This window comes from Neofelis nebulosa, chromosome 5 (genome assembly GCF_028018385.1).
Source record: "Neofelis nebulosa isolate mNeoNeb1 chromosome 5, mNeoNeb1.pri, whole genome shotgun sequence".
Lineage (NCBI taxonomy): Eukaryota > Metazoa > Chordata > Mammalia > Carnivora > Felidae > Neofelis > Neofelis nebulosa.
Genome location: NC_080786.1, coordinates 78,341,066 through 78,358,612, shown reverse-complemented (window position 1 = coordinate 78,358,612; position 17,547 = coordinate 78,341,066). Strand labels below are relative to the sequence as shown.

Sequence of the window (17,547 nt, the reverse complement as noted above, 5' to 3'; positions counted from 1 at the left end):
CTGCACTGACAGCACGGAGTCTGCTTGAGATTCTCTTGCATGAGCGCATGCACTCTCTCTCAAAAATAAACATTTAAAAAAAAATAGTTATAATCTTAAAGACGAAGAAGCCCAGGAATATTTTTTTAATAAAATTGACGTACCCAAGTTGACTAGCCCAGAGCTACTAGAAGGAGCGCAATAATAAGGATTAGAGTGGAAATAAGTAAAATAGAGACTAAACAAACAAAAACAGTAGAAAAGATCAGTGAAACCAAGAGCTGGTTCTTTGAAAAGATAAACAAAATTGATAGACCTTTAGCCAGACTCCTCAAGAAAAAGACCAGACTCAAAATCAGAAATGAAAGAATAGAGATACCAAATGACACCACAGAAATACAAAGAATTATAAGAGAACATGATGGAAAAGTATATACCAACAGATTGGACAACCTAGAAGAAATAGATAAATTCTAAAAACATATAATCTTCCAAAACTGAATCAGGAAGAAATAGAAAATCTGAATAAACCAGTTACTAGTAATGAAGTTGAATTGGTAATCCCAAAACTCCCAGCAGACAAAAGTCCAGGACCAGATGACTTCATAGGTGAATTCAACTAAACATTTAAAGAAGAGGTAATATCTATTCTTCCCAAACTAGTCAAAAAAGTAGAAGAGGAAGGAAAACTACCAAATTTGTTCTATGAGGCTAGTATTTTCCTGATTCCAAAACCGGTTAAAATGCTTAGAAGGTTTTTGGTGTTTGTTTTTAAGTAGTGAAACTCATAGCTTGTGTCTTAAGCTATGTTACTAACGTGATAGTAGCAGTCTTCAGTCTATACATTTGTACATCGGTTTATTTATTTGACACATGTTGAGTACAGTACAAGATGCTGAGAACACAGATATGAAGAGAACAAACAAAGTTCTTGACCTTCTTACGCTTACCATCTAGTGAGGTAGACCGGTATTTTACAATCAAACCCAATCACTAAGTAACAATTGTAAGTTACTGTATATAAATAAATAATTACAAAGTGCGTTAAGTGCAAAGACTGATGAGAGAGTAACACAAGAGTTCCACTTTAGACTGGGTGGTCAGGGAAGGCTTCTGACTTGTAATGCAGTAAGAGTTGGCTAAGCAGAAAAAAACAGACCCTACCTAGCTCATGGGGGAAGCATAGGCCATAAAGTGCTTAGTTGTTAGAATTCACTGTAAGTTGGAGCCTAGAAGGTGAGAGAGTTGGTGAGCAGATCATGGATGTCCTTGTAGGTATAGGTTGATTTTTGTCTGGTTTTGTTTTTCTAAGTAGAGTGTGAAGTCAGTGAATAGTTTTTAAGTGGCAAGCAGAGTGGCATCTGATTTGGGTGAAGAATGGATGGGAAGGCCGAGGGTTAGACAAGAGTGGAAACACATGAACTGTGCTGCCTAGTTTCCTATGTGCGGTGATTTCTGTATGTGAAAGGACGCACTGAAGAATGCAGTTTTGTAACAGCTCATTAGATTTTTGTAGATTTATCAGTCTGTACCACAGATTGTGTGCTTGATATGAGCCAAGCTAACAAGATTTAAGGTATACAAAAAGATAACTAGTGATTTAGTTTAATCCTTTCTTCCTCTAATTAATTCTCCCTGATATATTGGGCATCCCTACACAGTATATAATCATGGTATAGAGTACTACCTAGCACTTAATAAATGTTTTTTTTTTTTTTTTCTCCTACTCTTGGAACATTATCGAGAGCCCTGATGGGTCTTTTTCATTCCTTTTTCCTCAGTATTAGCCAAATCCAGGTTCTCCTTTGGTCCATTTCCTCTTTGAAGCAACTGACATGTTTATAAAATATAAAATCTTGCCCAATCCTGAGCAAAGGGGTGGGATAGGGCACTGAAAGAAGCCTGAGATTCCAGTTTTGGGGTGCCTAGCTGGCTCAGTTGGTGGAGTGTGAGACTCTTGATCTCAGGGTTGGTTGTGAGTTTAAGCCCCACACTGAGTGTAGAGATTACTTAAGAAATGTAATCTTTAAAAAAAAAAAAAAAAAGTTCCTAATTCCAGCTTTGAAAGCTTCACTTAAGTATATTGGGAATAGAGCAGTCATAAATATGGATTCAGCTTAAGATATTAGACATTTTGGAAGAAAGTACAGTATTACCTGAAAAAAGAAAAAGCAGGATTTACAACTGCTAATACTGTGATACTGGTTATATGAAGAAATATTTGTATTCAGATATGTGCACTATTAGGGAAGTCATTGCACTGTTCCATAGACATTTTCAGTCATCATTTTCATCTATTTGTGCCAGAATACAGTTTTTAAAAAATGAAATTTAACTTCTACAGCTCCCTAATCTCTTGTTTTATGGGCCACCTGGAACTGGAAAAACATCCACTATTCTGGCAGCAGCTAGAGAGCTTTTTGGGTAAGTTCAAATCTCTCTGTTTAAAAAGGCCTTGACACCAAAAATCTCTGCTTTTCTTTCTCTAAAAATTTATATTTGGTTTCTCTGCATGGTTATTGGCTTTGTTTTTATTTCTGTATTTTTTTATTAATTCAGCAGGCCCATTTCAATTTCTTCCCCTCCAATAAATAAGCTTGGCTACATCTTTTGTAATCTTCATTTTGAACCTTATTCAGATGCTGGAATGTACTACAACACCGTAGCGTCATGATTTTTCATCACTTGAACTTTTTCATTATGATTTTTGGAGCCCAGAGGACCTATCCTATCTTTCTTCAATCATGCCAATACTCACCTCAGTCTGTTAATGGTGTGTTCGCATCTATGTCCTTGTGTGATAGAATCTGCTGTGTCTGATGCTACTGACCCACACCACCCCTTCCAGAGTTTCTTCTGGCTCAGGCCTTTCCAGCGTTGCCTCTGGAGTAACTAGGCCAGCTCCTTGCCCTCAAGTATCTTGAGTGAGCACAGTATGTGGTAGTTGATGCAGTAGGAGTCCAGGAACACCAGGAAATCTGTGAGCCAATTTCTTAGATTCTTCTTTCTGGATTGACTGTCTTGGCTTAGCCAACCATTTTAGAGCAGCCCTTGGATTTCTCCACAGTTTTTGTATCAAGCATAAGGTCAGAGGGTACATCTGAAATCCTACACGTAAAAATAATCAGATGCCTCTGAAAGCACCAAATATGTAGAGATAATTAGTTCTATGTGAACTAATGTGAAGGAACTATGTGAAATGTGAAGGAAGAAAAATGGGGAAGCTGCTGTGAACCTAATATTTTATTTATTTGACAGCAACTTTTGTTTCTCAAGGAAATTATAAAAGTTATTTGGATTATTCCACAACTCCAGTCCAAACTGAACCAGCCTTAGCAATGTAGTCATAATGAACTTAAGTACTTTATTAGTTTTTTGAGAGGTCAATCCAAATTATATAACTTTTAAAATATCCTCTTAAAAATAATGTTCTTATAGAACTAAAAGAACTTTAATTATGAATTCCACATTTCATAGTATATGTAGTTTTAAAATAGAAAATATATACACAGAGCTTTGTGTGTTTATGCCCAAAGAAAAATGCCTAGGATCTCATGCTGTTTAGGAAAAATAAAGAGAAGACTAAATCCCAACTCTTTTTTAATTAAAAAATATATATAATGAAAAAGGGGAACCCATTTTCAAAACACTGGTGTGGCAGGGTGTTTTAATTGTTCTTTTAATTTTCTTCTGATTTCTCAGATGGTCCTATGGTGAGCTACTTTTTTTTTAATATTTATTTTTGAGAGAGAGAATTTGAGAGCACACGTGAGCAGGGGAGGGGCAGGGGACAGAGGATCTGAAGTGCGCTTCTGTGCTGACAGCAGAAGCCCAGTGCGGGGCTCAAACTCACGAACCAAACCATGAGATCATGACCTGAGCTGAAGTTGGACACTTAACCGACTAAGTCACCCAGGCACCCCTGGTGAACTACCTTTAAGAATTTTTTTAAAAACTCACTTAAGAAAAACTTCATGTATTAATTCAGTAATAGCCCTGATAGAAAGCCACCTTATGGAAATAATCGAAAATATGCTCTATTGCAGCAGTATTTAAAATTGAACATATTTAAAACTATCTAGATGTCCAACAATAAATTAAATTAAGCAAATGGTAGTCATAGGATAGAACATCATAAAGCTTTTAAAATGGTATTTATGGGGCGCCTGGGTGGCTCAGTCAGTTAAGCGTCCGACTTCCTCAGGTCATGATCTCGCGGTCGGTTAGTTCGAGCCCCACGTTGGGCTCTGTGCTGAGAGCTCAGAGCCTGGAGCCTGCTTTGAATTCTATCTCCCTCTCTCTCTGCCCCTCCCCAGCTCGCGCTCTATTCTCTGTCTCAAAAGATGAATAAACGTTAAAAAAAATTTTTTTAAATGATATTTACGGTGGTTCTGATAATATGGCAAGATGTTCATGATATAATCCTAAGTGAAAAATTGATTTAAAATGTTATAAATTATGTGATACCATCTTTTTTTTTTCCCCATCTGCTTTTTAAACTGCATGGAAAAAAAACCTATGTCCATGCAAAAGAAAAAATATAAAAGTGATTGCCTTCTATCTATAGTGTTTACTAGGTGGATTTTAAACTACTTCAAAATGTGCCATTTTTAAAATGTAGTTTAAACCTTGGTTATTTATATGCTGTATGATGTTTCATATTTGTTTCATTTTGACATAGGCCTGAGTTGTTTCGATTGAGAGTTCTTGAATTAAATGCATCTGATGAACGTGGAATACAGGTTGTTAGAGAAAAAGTGAAGAATTTTGCTCAATTAACTGTGTCAGGAAGTCGTTCAGAGTAAGTAAGCTCACTTTCCCTTCTTCATCCCATGTCATTGCATGTAAAATACTTCTCTGCCAAATGTCCAACTCCTTTTTCTTTTTTAATTTTTTTTAAAATTTTTCTTATGTTTATTTTTGAGACAGAGACAGAACATGAAAGGGGAGGGTCAGAGAGAGGGAGACACAGAATCTGAAGCAGGCGCCAGGCTCCGAGCTGTCAGCACAGAGCCCGACGTGGGGCTGGAACTCACGGACTGTGAGATCATGACCTGAGCTGAAGTCGGATGCCTAACCGACTGAGCCACCCAGGTGCCCCTTCTTTTTTAATTTTTTTTAATGTTTATTTTTGAGAGAGACAGAGCACAAGTGGGGGAGGGGCAGAGAGAGAAGGAGACACAGAATCCGAAGCAGGCTCCAGGCTCTGAGCTGTCAGCACAAAGCCCAATGCGGGGTTCCAACTCAAGGACCATGAGATCATGACCTGAGCTGAAGTCGGAAGCTTAACCGACTGAGCCACCCAGGCACCCCTGTCCAACTCCTTGGATCATATCTTTTTTTTAAGATTTTATTTTTTTAAGTAATCTCTACACCCTGTAGGGCTCGAACTTACAACTCCAAGATTGAGTTATATTCTCTGCTGACTGAGCCAGCCAGGTGCCCAATTATCTAAATTATTTAAACCCACCAAGTGACCTTTCTATTATAATAACTAATTTTAAATTGTTTACTGTCAAGAGTTTTTAACTGATGTTTTGTCTAAGGAGTATTAATCAAATTTGATAGTTTGGTGGTACACTCATAATAAAAAATCCAGATTTTTGTTATTGTGTTATTTGAAAAAAAATTCAGGTATCTTAAGCTTCAGTGTATATTTCATACTTAGGGTGACCATATAAGTTCTTGTCCAAACTCAGACACTTTTAGACTAAAAGAGGAGGTATTATTAATAATTTAAATAGGACTGCCCTGAGTTAAACAGTGATGTTTAGTCAGCTACTTATACTGCTTAGATGGCAAAGTACCAAGATAAAATTTTTGGAAGCTGGTATATATTTAAATTTGTATCTGAGCATATTTAAGAATTTGTAGAAAGTGATTTTTGATATCTACCTTGGCCTGACAATGCATATAAATCCTGTATTTGATAAGGGACTTAGATCAAAAATATATAAAGAACTCTTACATTTTAATGATAAAAAGAAAACCCAGTTTAAAAGGCAAAGGAACTGAATAGACCTTACACCAAAGAAGATACAGTAGTTCTCCCCCCGCCCCGCCATTATATATTGTTTCTGTGGTTTCATTTGCCTGCACTCAGCTGAAGTACAGAAACAAATGATCTACCTTCTGACATAATCCTCAGAAGGTCATTAGTAGCCTGACATCACTTCATCTCATCACATAGGCATTTTACTATCTCACATGATCACAAGAAGGGTTAGTACAGTCTCATAAGTCTCATTCTGAGACCATGTTCACATAAATTTTATTACACTATAATTGTAATTGTTCTATTTCATTATTAATTACATTATTGTTCATCTTTTCCTATGCCTGATTTATAAATTGAACTTTTTCATAGGTAAGTATATAGGGGGTATGTTCAATAGGAAAATACATGGTATATATATTTATTGATATGCCGTTTGGTGTACTATCCTGGGCTTCAGGCATCCAGCAGGGTCTTGGAATGTACTCCCTGTGGATAAGGGGGGACTACTATACAAATGGCCAGTAAGCATGTGAAAACATGCTCATCAACATCATTAGCCACAGAGAAATGCAAATGGAAACCATGATGAGATACCACTTTACACATACTTGGATGGTTGTTATCAAAAAGAAAATAATTCATATTGGTAAGAATGTTAAGAAATTGGAACCCTTATACTTTGCTGACTATAATGTAAAATGGTACAAACATTTTGAAAGTACTTTGGCGGGTCCTTTAAAAGTTAAACATAGATTTACCAGATGACCCAGCAATTCCAATCCTAGGTATATAGCCACAAGAAATGAAAAAATAGGTCTGTTCAAAACATGTACAAAAATGTTCATAGCAGTATTATTTACAATAGTCAAAACATGGAAAAATCCAAATATCCATTAACTTATGAATGACCGAATAAACTGTGGTATATCCCTTTGCCATATTATTTAGCCATAAAAAGGAATGAAGTAATGACGCAACAAAATGAATGAACCTTGAAAGCATGCTAAGTGAAAGAAGCCAATCACAAAAGACAACATATTATTCCATTTATATGAAATGTCTAGAATATGCACATCTGTGGAGAGAGAAAGTAGAGATCCATGATTGCCTATGGCTGGGAGAGTTGGGAGAAGTGACTCCTAGCGGGCATGGGGTTTTTTTGGGGGACCATGAGAATATCCTAAAAGTAGATTGTGGTGGTGATATGTGAATTATAACTCCTGTTTCTCTGAATCAGTGGGAAGCCATGTCCACCTTTTAAGATTGTGATTCTGGATGAAGCAGATTCTATGACCTCGGCTGCTCAGGCAGCTTTACGACGTACTATGGAGAAGGAGTCTAAAACCACCCGATTCTGTCTCATCTGTAACTATGTCAGTCGGTATGTGTATTGCCCTGAAGATAGATGCTAGGCAGCCTTATTTTGATAACTCCAATTAGGGAGAAAAAAACTTTAAATGTTTCAAGGCTACAGTAATTTCTCCTCTATCACATCTTGATTTGTTCTTGATAAAAAGGTCTTTGGGGGGAAATTCTTTAGACACTGACTTTCTTTTCCCCAATATTTTACAGAATAATTGAACCTCTGACCTCTAGATGTTCTAAATTCCGCTTCAAACCACTGTCAGATAAAATTCAACAGCAGCGATTACTAGACATTGCTGATAAAGAACATGTCAAAATTAGCAATGAGGTAATTCCTAATTATTGCAATTACTAATTCCTTTGATGAATTCATGTAAAAAGGTCCTGAAAGCATCAAATGTGTTGCTTTAATTTCTGATACCTTTAGGCAAAGTTAAGCTAAAAGAGTGACAGTTGGAATGTCGAGGAATTATAGCTTCAGCATTCTTGTTACTATGAGAAGTTTATTATATTTCAGAGACCCAGAACTGGGGCAGATTTCATACACCTGACACAAATTCTGCAAAAAATCTCTGCATAATGACAAGATTTTAGTGTCCTAGCTAATGTTTCACTTCAGGAGCAAATTTGGTGATGAAATTCAGGTACAGAAAGAGACTATATAGTCCTAATTCATTTTAACAGAATTTAACCATAATTTGAATTGTTTTTGCTTCATGTATTAAATAGAAAATAGGGTTCGAAGTGTGGAACATCTCTGTCTCTGCAAATTTCTTTCAGAGGCAAAAGATCCTTCTATTGAACTGATGCTGTCCTTCATGAATTCTGCCATTTTATAGGACTGATAATATTCCCCTAAAAATGAAAATACATTTTTCCCCATTAACTCTAGGCTAAAACAGTGTTTTTCCACTTTCCTTTATTAAAGCCAAAAGTCATAATTGGCTGTCCATCACTGGTAAAAAAAAAAAAAAAAATTTTTTTTTTTTTCCTAGGGAATAGCTTATCTTGTTAAAGTGTCAGAAGGAGACTTAAGAAAAGCTATTACATTTCTTCAAAGTGCTACTCGATTAACAGGTGGAAAGGAGATCACAGAGAACGTGATCACAGACATTGCTGGGGTAAGATTGAAATTTTTAGTTGGCTTTGTGGCTTTTAGAAAATTTTCATCAAATATATACAGAATGCTTAGTATGTGCTGGTTTATTCCATTTGGGCAGCTTTAACAAAATCGCATAGGCTGAGTGGCTTATAAACAGAATTTCACAATTCTGGAGGCCGGGCAGTCTGAGGTCAAATATTATGTATTGAGTATCTGGTGAGAACTAACTTCTTAGTGCCTAGACTCTAGTTTGTGGACTAGACTCACTGCATCCTCCCCTGGCAGAAAGGTCTTTTATAAGGGCACTAATCCCATTCATGGGGGTTTCACCCTCAGGACCTAATCAACCTCCCAACAGCCTCCTACCTTCTTAACATCACAATAGGGATTTTTAATAGGAGTCTTGGGGTTATTAGGTTATAGCATGTGCCAAGTACTGTGCTAGAAACCGTGTAATAAGGGAACAACCTGGAAGCATCACAACACTTCAGGGATGTGGCATTAAAATAGATTTAACAGCTATCCCTGTTCTGACAAATCTCTTCTGGCCAAAAGGTCATACATATATAGAGGGGCAATATCCTACTTAGAGAAATCATTTGTCAGGGTTCACCTCTACTAGGATTACTGCTACTACTTTTAAAACTTAAGTTCCCAAAGGTATTTTTCAGTGCCGTAATGAAATTGATGGCATTAGTTGCCTTTAATTTTCTGGGTACTTTGGGCCTTCTGAGAGCAGTCTCTTATTAGTGGCATCTTTGTTTGGAAAGGGGTGGGGGCACTCTCCTTTAAAGTCTTTTTTAAACTACTTGGCTCATTTGAGCCACTGGGGTATGACAGCAGCCAGTAGGGACAATTTTTAGCTGTTCACCCACTGCCCAGATCAGCTATTCTTGTTTCATCATGGGCTCAAACTTGAAGCTATCAGGAGCAAAGGAAATTTTGTAGACTTCACAGACATTAAGGGATTTTTGAAAGCAAAATGCATCACCGTGGATATAGAATAGTGACCGGACTAATTTAAGGTGGTCCAACACAGGGTAAAAGGCCAGGGCCATATGGAAAACTCAGCTCCCTAGCTTTCTGGATCATGTATCAGGAGTTCAGGATAGAAGCCAAAAAGGGGCTTTCCAGCTCTGCATGGGTTTAGTTAAGGTTAACAGCTCTACATCCCATGCCACGGGACGTCTTTTTGCATACAATGAACTACCCTACCCAGGCCTGAGAGAAAAGTGGGTTCAGGCATGTTCAGACCCAGAAACCAAATCTTCTGACCTTTTTAGGTAATACCAGCTGAGACCATCGATGGATTATTTGCTGCATGTCAGAGTGGCTCTTTTGACAAACTAGAAGGTGTGGTAAAAGTAAGTCATCACTTCACTCCTAACTATGGGGAAGGGAAAACTTAAAAGAATCACCCCAAATGCTGTACTTTCCTGTTGCAGAATTTAATAGATGAGGGCCATGCGGCCACTCAGCTTGTAAATCAACTTCATGATGTGGTTGTAGAAAACGAGAACCTTTCCGACAAACAGAAATCCATCATGACAGAAAAACTTGCTGTAAGTAGGCACCTGTTTGCACACTTCAGCAAAATGTGGAACTCCAAGGGAAATTTTACTAACCTTTAATTTTCTTTTAACTTTCTTGTAGGAAGTAGACAAGTGCTTAGCAGATGGTGCTGATGAACATCTACAACTGATCAGCCTCTGTGCTACTGTGATGCAGCAGTTAACTCAGAATTGCTGAAATGTTCGTAAGATGTTTAAAACTTACACAAATAAAATAACCAAAACACCTTTAAAGTGAATATACAATTTATTTAACATTCAAACTTCATTAAGACATGTGCAATATGGCAATTTTAATTACTGGGGGGTTTAACCCTACCTAGGATATGATTGCTTGCTGGGGCTTAGCAACAGGGTCCAGTTCACACTTAGCACTAATTAAATACTTTATTGAATAAATACAATACCAAACAAAATGCATTCAAATGCTTTCTAAAAAAAAAAAAAAAAAAAAAAAAATCAATTTTAAAGGCCTTTCTATTCAGGCTAATGACAAACACAATAAAGGCAGATATGCTAGTTTAACATAATTGGCTGATTTTATACAGCACTTATATCTTTTAGTCCACAAGTATATTATTAAATGATAGAGAACATCTAATACAACCATTTCTACAGAACTAGGAAATAAATTTCTAAGAAAGAAAGATTTTACAGACCCCATCTTTTATACCCAACCCCAACAGTCTAACTCTAAAGAGGATAAAGCCAATGCCTTTCTCCTCACAAGAGCTCACGACTAAAGTCGCTTTGCTATCAAAATCTGTATTTCTGATCCGTTATGAGCATTGAGACAAGATTCAAATATTCCCAAAGAAAGAAGCACAATGCACGTTGTGATCGCCTATTCAGCAACAGCGAGCACTGCATTCAAAACTATCTCATCCCAGGAATTAAATAAGGTCAGCCACATTCATTGGCATTTCCTCCACTGTAGTATTGTAGAAAGTCTCAATGTCACGAAGAATCCTCTTGTCTTCTTCAGTAACAAAGTTTATAGCCACACCTTTCCTCCCAAATCGACCCCCTCTGCCAATTCTGTGTAAGAAAAAAAAAAATCAGCAATTAGAATGTTTCTTCTCAAATTCAAATGAACTACTGAACATGATGATCCACTTGTTAACCATCAGCTGCTGTTTACTTAACAAGGTTACAGTTCGTGCTTCTAATTGGAGCACTAGCTGCTAATCAATATCTAGAGAAAAAAATCTTCCTTTGCAGTTAGTGCCAAAAGGATTCAAGGCTTGTCTGGCTGCAAAATGAGATTTTATCAGGTGTCTTGAGCACTACTTTTAAAGCAGATGACAGTATTGTGTTTGGGGTAGTGAAATTAAAGCCCATACCAAAGTGGGCCAGCCAAGAGCAGATGTCAGCCTGGGACAGATGTAAACACCAGGGATAAAACAAAAAGAACAGTTATGTAATCCATTTCGACGCACCTCTGGAACTGTAAACTGTAAATACAAATGCTGCAAGGTTAACTACTGCCTAAAACTCACAACTTTTTCCAGTGGGAAAACAAGCATTTGGTATGGTAACCCAAACTTATCACTGCTTTTTTGCTCAGTTTCACACGTTGTAACTCAAATTACTCAAAACGTGTTTACCTCCAAAACAGCTTTCTACCTTCCTGATAGAAACCAGACAACACAAACCACCTACTAGACTAACATACAAAATGCCTTGGCTGGAGCAACTTAAAAATATCAAATAATCATGACAAAAGAAAAACAAATATAAATACCGACTCGCTCTTTATTCAAACAGTGTGCTGTTTCGCTTATGATTCCACGTCCTAAATTACGTCAACGCCGTTTCTGAGCGCCATCTCGTCATCAACTGCTGCTATCGACTCCTGTATTTTTTAAAAAGTCTTTTTTTACATCATATAACAAAGTACAGTTCAATTTACTTAGGGATAAAGCCACTATAACTAAACCAGGGACTGCTCAAATTGCTACCAGACAACACCAAGAAAATCCCAACTACAGAGGAATCATCGAGAAAGCACATGGACACAGAAACTTCACTAAAAACTCAAAAATAAGCTAACACCAACAGATCTAAACAACCAGATTTGTATGTATTAAGTCCACAATTTGGGCAACATTTACAACTGTTTTCCCACTGTTAAGATGACCAATCTTCCCAAGTACAATTTTAGTTACACCTTACCAAGTTACTAAGTCTTTTTACTTCCCTGATTTGAAGTTACCTTTCAAATAAATCAGTCAGTAGAAAAGCCATACATGAATTCCTTTTCCCAATGCAGTCAAGATGCCACCTACTCACCTGTGAATATAGTTTTCACGATTGGTAGGTAGATCATAGTTTATAACCAATGACACTTGTTGCACATCAATCCCACGAGCCTGAAATACAGTAATATAATGTTCAACTCAAAGAAAAAACCCCACACAGCTATGTAATGTAGGCCACAAAATAGTAGTGAACTATGTTAAGTGGTATAGCCCACTGTGGAGTGTGGTCTTTTCTTTATTCTCCCAAAGAGCCCAAGTTGGTAAAGGTTATTAAAAAACCTTCCCCCCAAAACAAACTTTTGGTAGATTAAACACAACAGTAAGAGACTTACCAACAAGTCAGTAGTGATCAGAACGCGGCTTGACCCTGATCGAAATTCCCTCATGATAACATCTCTTTCCTTCTGGTCCATGTCACCATGCTGCAAATTAACAAACCTTAATTCAAGAATCACCAGTCAAACCAATATTTAACTTTATTGACATGTATGAGACCAAGCGTCCCTGGCTGCTACAGGAGTATAGCAGACAGGTATAGTTAAGAAACAACTTTATTTTGAGCAGGGGGAACGACAACACAGCACTTAACAGCTATATTGTAGTCTAAATCCTGCTTTAATGAAAATACAACACTGTAATTATCACTACTAGGTTACAACACCTCTTACCAGAGCAGAAACTGTGAAGTCCCTGGCATGCATTTTCTCAGTGAGCCAGTCCACCTTGCGCCTTGTATTAAGAAAAATAACAGCCTGAGTAATCGTCAGGGTCTCGTACAAGTCACAAAGTGTATCCAACTTCCATTCCTACAATATTTCAAAGTTAACAGTTATTAAAATCTAGTTTCCAACTCCCATGAGAAATTCATTGTTAGGCCTAATACATATAGCACCAAATCTTAAGACAAAGGACACTGGACATTAAGAAAGAGGTCCACCCCAGTCTTTACAATCTAGTGCAGTTATTTTTCTTCTTGTGTGTACTCTGCTAGCATTACTACAGAAACTAAGACAATCTTAGGTTCTGTAATTTTAGCACAGTGCTTATACAAGAAGGTTAAAAAAGAAAAAAGCTACATCTTAATGTCTAGTAATTAGATACATTACCTCTCTTTCAACATTAATATAAAACTGTTTGATTCCTTCAAGGGTCAATTCTTCCTTTTTCACCAGAATTCGAATTGGATCTCTCATGAATTTTTTGGTCACTTCCAACACATCAGTTGGCATTGTGGCAGAAAGCAACACAACCTTAAAAAGACCATGCTTATGTTACTGCACAAATAACAAACTTTCACAATACTCAAAAAACAGACCAGCCTCACAATGAAACTGTGTTACAGTTCTGCACCAATTGCTTTAAGGGAAAAGACCAACATTTCAATTGTACTGCAACCTGCATTAACCAAAGTCCCAACTACTATAGGAGAGGGAGTAAAATTAAAGCTCACCTGAATACTCGTATTTAATTTTTGGAAAATCTCATAGATTTGATCCTTAAACCCTCGGCTCAACATTTCATCTGCCTCATCCAAAACAAACATTTTGATCCATTTTGGAGCTGACAAAGACAAAGCCATACATACTATCAGCTCTAGATTGGTAAGAATAGGATTGCAAATTTTAATTTGTAATAGCAAAAACAAATTATATTCAATCAACAATACTTACAAAGGTATCTTCTGTTTAACATATCAAACACTCTTCCTGGTGTACCAACAACAATGTGTGGTGCTTCAGCCTGCAGTTTTTGCATTTCATTCCGAACATTGGTTCCACCAATGCAGGCATGACAAGTTGCTCCCATATAGTCTCCAAGGGCCAGAATTACCTTTTGGATCTAAAAGCCAATACCCTTAGTTATTATGCAGCAGAATTATAGGCTGGGACTAAAAATTCCAAAGCACAATGGCAAATATCTGGTCTGCAAATAGCTTCTATGCATGCACAGCACTTAACTACTTCCAAGCTTAAAATGCAGACTGATCTAACAGCTTCCTGATAAAATTCCCTTAAGGTGTCTTCCTTATGCCTTGTCAAACTTGGAATCTTGTTGCCCCAGATACCAGCTATGTTAATTAAAAGATCTGAGTTCAATCATTTCCTACATTGCTTTTCATTGTGTAGGAAGCGGTCAATAGTGGAACAGTGGAATGATCTCTGCAATTACATCTAGGACAACATGTGGATACTTAAGTTTTCCCCAACTACTGGAATTTGTCATTTTGACCTTAATAAAGCCTAGTTTTATTAGCAAGGTTTTACTTCAAAGCCAATATAGCAGTGAGCTTTGAAAACATAGCATGCAACAGATGCATCACAAACTACTGAGACAGTCAAAGAACATGTCACTGCAGTTTTCATGTTGCACAACTGCATTCAAACTTCAAAATGGGAACAGACCTAGTCCACCCTAGAAAGAAAACTTTGGTTTCTCAAACCTCTTACACAACCTTGCAAACCATACCTGCACACCCAGTTCCTATGTTGAACTTTCAACAACTCCCTGCATGCATGGACAATTAAAAGGAGGGCTCTAATAGGACCGATTTACACTAAGTTTTAAATTCTTCACAGTTGTGAAACCTGAAACCTATGCAACACGCAAGCAGTTTTTTTTGAACTACACTATCAATACCTGTTGAGCCAGTTCTCTGGTGGGGGCCAATACTAGTGCTTGGGTCTCCTTGAACTCAATCTCCAACTGTTGCAGGATGGAAATAGCAAATGTGGCTGTCTTGCCAGTACCTGACTGAGCTTGAGCAATCACATCATACCCTAAAAAAAGTAGGATACATATTTACCGATCCCACATCAAACCGCCACTTCTAGTTCACACCATGTATTCCGTTTGGAACATTAATTATGCCCAAATCATCAAGTGATCAGCAATGAGCATTCTCTTCATTTCAGGTCAGTCCCGAAAGATGATTGCCATCATTTCACTTTAAGGAATACAAACAGGTGCTAGTCCCCCAGAAGTTATTTTCCCTTTTATGGTCCAGGTCTATGTAGAACAGTTAATTCATTCCTATCAAGTGCTAACTAGTTCTTTTACCTTTAATACAAGGAATAATAGCTCTCTGCTGAATAGCTGAAGGCTTCTCAAAACCGTAAGCATAGATGCCCCGAAGAAGAGACTCCTTTAAATTCATATCGTCAAAGTTATCAACAATCTCATTCCAGTTGCTCTGTAAGTTACATATAAAAAAGACCGAGTAAGTGGGATGAACCGGCTCACCTTTCCACCGTTTCAAAATCCACACACATTCCTTACCTCGATGACACCATCGGGGTCCATTCCCTCTGGGCCTCCATGTTCTCTGCCGACGAGAATACTGCAGTTAGAGAACTTCCCTTTCCCACGTCTTCTCAGGGGCACACCAAGGGACAGCCCTATTCTAGGCGGCCTCCTCGGGCTACCCTCCCCTGCACGTGTACACTCTCTAAAGCACAAGAGGGCCCGTGCGCGCCTGTCCGAAAGCCGAGAATAGGGGACGCCCGGAAAGGCCCCACGGACGGCGGCCCTTCCCCCCCAGACCCGACCGCCGGGCGCTGCCGTCTCGGCGGCAGACCGTCTCGCGAGAGCTCCACGCGCTGAGCTCCGCCCCTTACACTGCGCAAGCCGGGGTGATTGACGCGGGCCGAGGCCTGGCAAGAGCTGTGCCAACGGTTCGCAGGGACCCCGTTGCCGGCGCGGTCCCAGCCGCCTTGTGGTGGTGGCGAGCGGGCGCCGCTGTCACCCTTCCCCCCACCCCACCCAAAGTCGAGCACTACAACTCGCGCCATCCGCCGCCAATAAAGCTTTCGGGCCCGTTACAGTGTACCGACTGCGGACTGCGCCACCCCTTTAAACGTGGCCCCGTGACAGGGAAACCGGCCGCGGTTTCAAAGCGTCTTCGGGAGGAGAGAAGACACCCTCCAACACCACTCCGTTTTTGTACCCTAGTCACCCCACAACCCAGGCCCTACCCATCATGGAAGCTTCTCGAAGGGCAGGGGGTTACTGCACCCCAAGGAAACGCCCATGAACCCAGAGCTCCCTGCCCCACGCCGTCCATTACACTGTCCCCTCGCGTCATATGACCTTCACCACAAACTACCACCACCGAGAAAGCGCCATACCTGTTATAATCCGCGGAGCCACCAGACATGATCCGAAAAAACACTCAGCGCCCGACTGGAAAGACAGCGGTACCGCGCCACCCGTTTTTTATAGGCTCGTGGCCGGAACCCGTTTTCTGCGGAGGAATTTTCTTGTCGCTCTTCGGTCATCCACCAAATTGTGATCCTGGGGTCCTTACCTCAGAAAATATCGTAAGCAAGTGGGTGGGAAAATCCAAATTTAGTGATTTCTGGATCTTACAGGGCCGCTGGAAATCCCAGGACCTTGGGGGAAGGTTGGGACTCTTTGCCTTGCGGCGGAAGAATATTGCAGCAAGGGGTGGCCAAACCAAGCTCCCGGCCCGCCCCGCTCCTACGGGGTTTCCGCGTCCCTGAAGCAGAGACGGCCGGGGGAGCCGAGCGGGACCGGGAGGCGGAAGCCTGGGGCGGTTGCGTGCTGGGCAGCCGGCGTTTCCCCGCGGGCCAGTGGGGCCGAGCTCGCCGTCCGCCGCCGGCGCTCGGGGCCCGCGACTGGGGCACGGTCCCGCTCTGCACCTGGGGGGTGGGGAGGAGGGGTTCGGGTTCTTCCGCCGCCTCCCGCCGCTGTTCAACTCGACCGTGAAGAGCCTTCTGGCCGCTAGCTGAACGCTGAACATCTATTCAGATCTTAAAAGTGTGAAACTTACTGCGAGGGAAGATGTCGGCCACCCAGCTCGTCCCAGAAAACCCGGTGCACCGGAGTACATTGTGCCAAGCGGGAAAAAACTGTATAGTGTCGTTTACAAATGTCTCTGGAGTAGGCAACTCTGTTCTCATGTTGCCTCTGGTCTTCTCTCGTTCTCTTTTTAAAATAACAGTAATTTTAACGTGTGAGGAATGCCCGATAAAATCACTGAACTTTTGCAAATGCTTAACAGCTAAGGAACGAGTAATTTTCCTGTGATGCAGGAATGTAAATGGACGCTTCCGGCAGCTACAGCTCCGTGCCCCTTGGGGACTAGATAGATTTTTGATTCTAGTCTATGTTGGTCTTTTTGTTTTTGTTTTTTCAAAAGGCTTTGAACTCTAGTTGTTTAATACCTAATGCATGTTGAATTAATGGAAAGTGAGAGCAGTACAACCCTTGCTGCTTAAATAAACTGCTTGATTCTTTAAGCCCCAGAGATTT

At 39.6% G+C, this 17,547-nt stretch overlaps 2 protein-coding genes and 4 non-coding genes across 13 annotated transcripts in view; 1 reads left to right on the top strand and 5 right to left on the bottom strand.

The window, feature by feature from the left end:
* Positions 1-10,506, top strand: part of RFC4 (replication factor C subunit 4) — a 32,906-nt gene extending 22,400 nt beyond the window's left edge. For all 6 annotated transcript variants that reach the window (XM_058730792.1, XM_058730791.1, XM_058730788.1 and 3 more), the window contains 8 exons: positions 2,324-2,403; positions 4,661-4,780; positions 7,215-7,358; positions 7,550-7,670; positions 8,338-8,463; positions 9,728-9,808; positions 9,890-10,006; positions 10,098-10,506. In XM_058730792.1, coding sequence (XP_058586775.1) covers positions 2,324-2,403; positions 4,661-4,780; positions 7,215-7,358; positions 7,550-7,670; positions 8,338-8,463; positions 9,728-9,808; positions 9,890-10,006; positions 10,098-10,193 — 885 coding nt within the window. In that variant the 3' untranslated portion in view covers positions 10,194-10,506. The remainder of the gene's footprint in view (positions 1-2,323; positions 2,404-4,660; positions 4,781-7,214; positions 7,359-7,549; positions 7,671-8,337; positions 8,464-9,727; positions 9,809-9,889; positions 10,007-10,097) is intronic.
* Positions 10,244-16,542, bottom strand: EIF4A2 (eukaryotic translation initiation factor 4A2). 3 transcript variants are annotated; one of them, XR_009262074.1, is made up of 12 exons: positions 16,401-16,542; positions 15,553-15,598; positions 15,334-15,466; positions 14,914-15,053; positions 13,947-14,115; positions 13,727-13,836; positions 13,383-13,526; positions 12,945-13,082; positions 12,609-12,698; positions 12,308-12,387; positions 11,764-11,870; positions 10,914-11,053 (listed from the first exon to the last, which is right to left on the bottom strand). XR_009262074.1 is itself a non-coding variant. In XM_058730794.1 (11 exons), the coding sequence occupies exons 1-11, from the start codon at positions 16,427-16,429 to the stop codon at positions 10,909-10,911; spliced, it is 1,224 nt and encodes a 407-aa protein (XP_058586777.1). In that variant the 5' UTR covers positions 16,430-16,541; the 3' UTR covers positions 10,244-10,908. The 3 variants fall into 3 exon arrangements, 1 of the variants encoding a protein (XP_058586777.1); XR_009262073.1 differs by having other exon boundaries at positions 10,915-11,053; positions 11,760-11,870; XM_058730794.1 differs by lacking the exon at positions 11,764-11,870 and having other exon boundaries at positions 10,244-11,053; positions 16,401-16,541.
* Positions 12,443-12,582, bottom strand: LOC131513315 (small nucleolar RNA SNORA4). The gene has a single exon (XR_009262532.1). It is a non-coding gene; the product is annotated as a small nucleolar RNA SNORA4 (small nucleolar RNA).
* Positions 12,761-12,892, bottom strand: LOC131513305 (small nucleolar RNA SNORA63). The gene has a single exon (XR_009262524.1). It is a non-coding gene; the product is annotated as a small nucleolar RNA SNORA63 (small nucleolar RNA).
* On the bottom strand, positions 13,158-13,333 carry LOC131513333 (small nucleolar RNA SNORA81). The gene has a single exon (XR_009262549.1). It is a non-coding gene; the product is annotated as a small nucleolar RNA SNORA81 (small nucleolar RNA).
* Positions 15,155-15,223, bottom strand: LOC131513338 (small nucleolar RNA SNORD2). The gene has a single exon (XR_009262554.1). It is a non-coding gene; the product is annotated as a small nucleolar RNA SNORD2 (small nucleolar RNA).
* Positions 16,543-17,547: the final 1,005 nt, after the last annotated feature.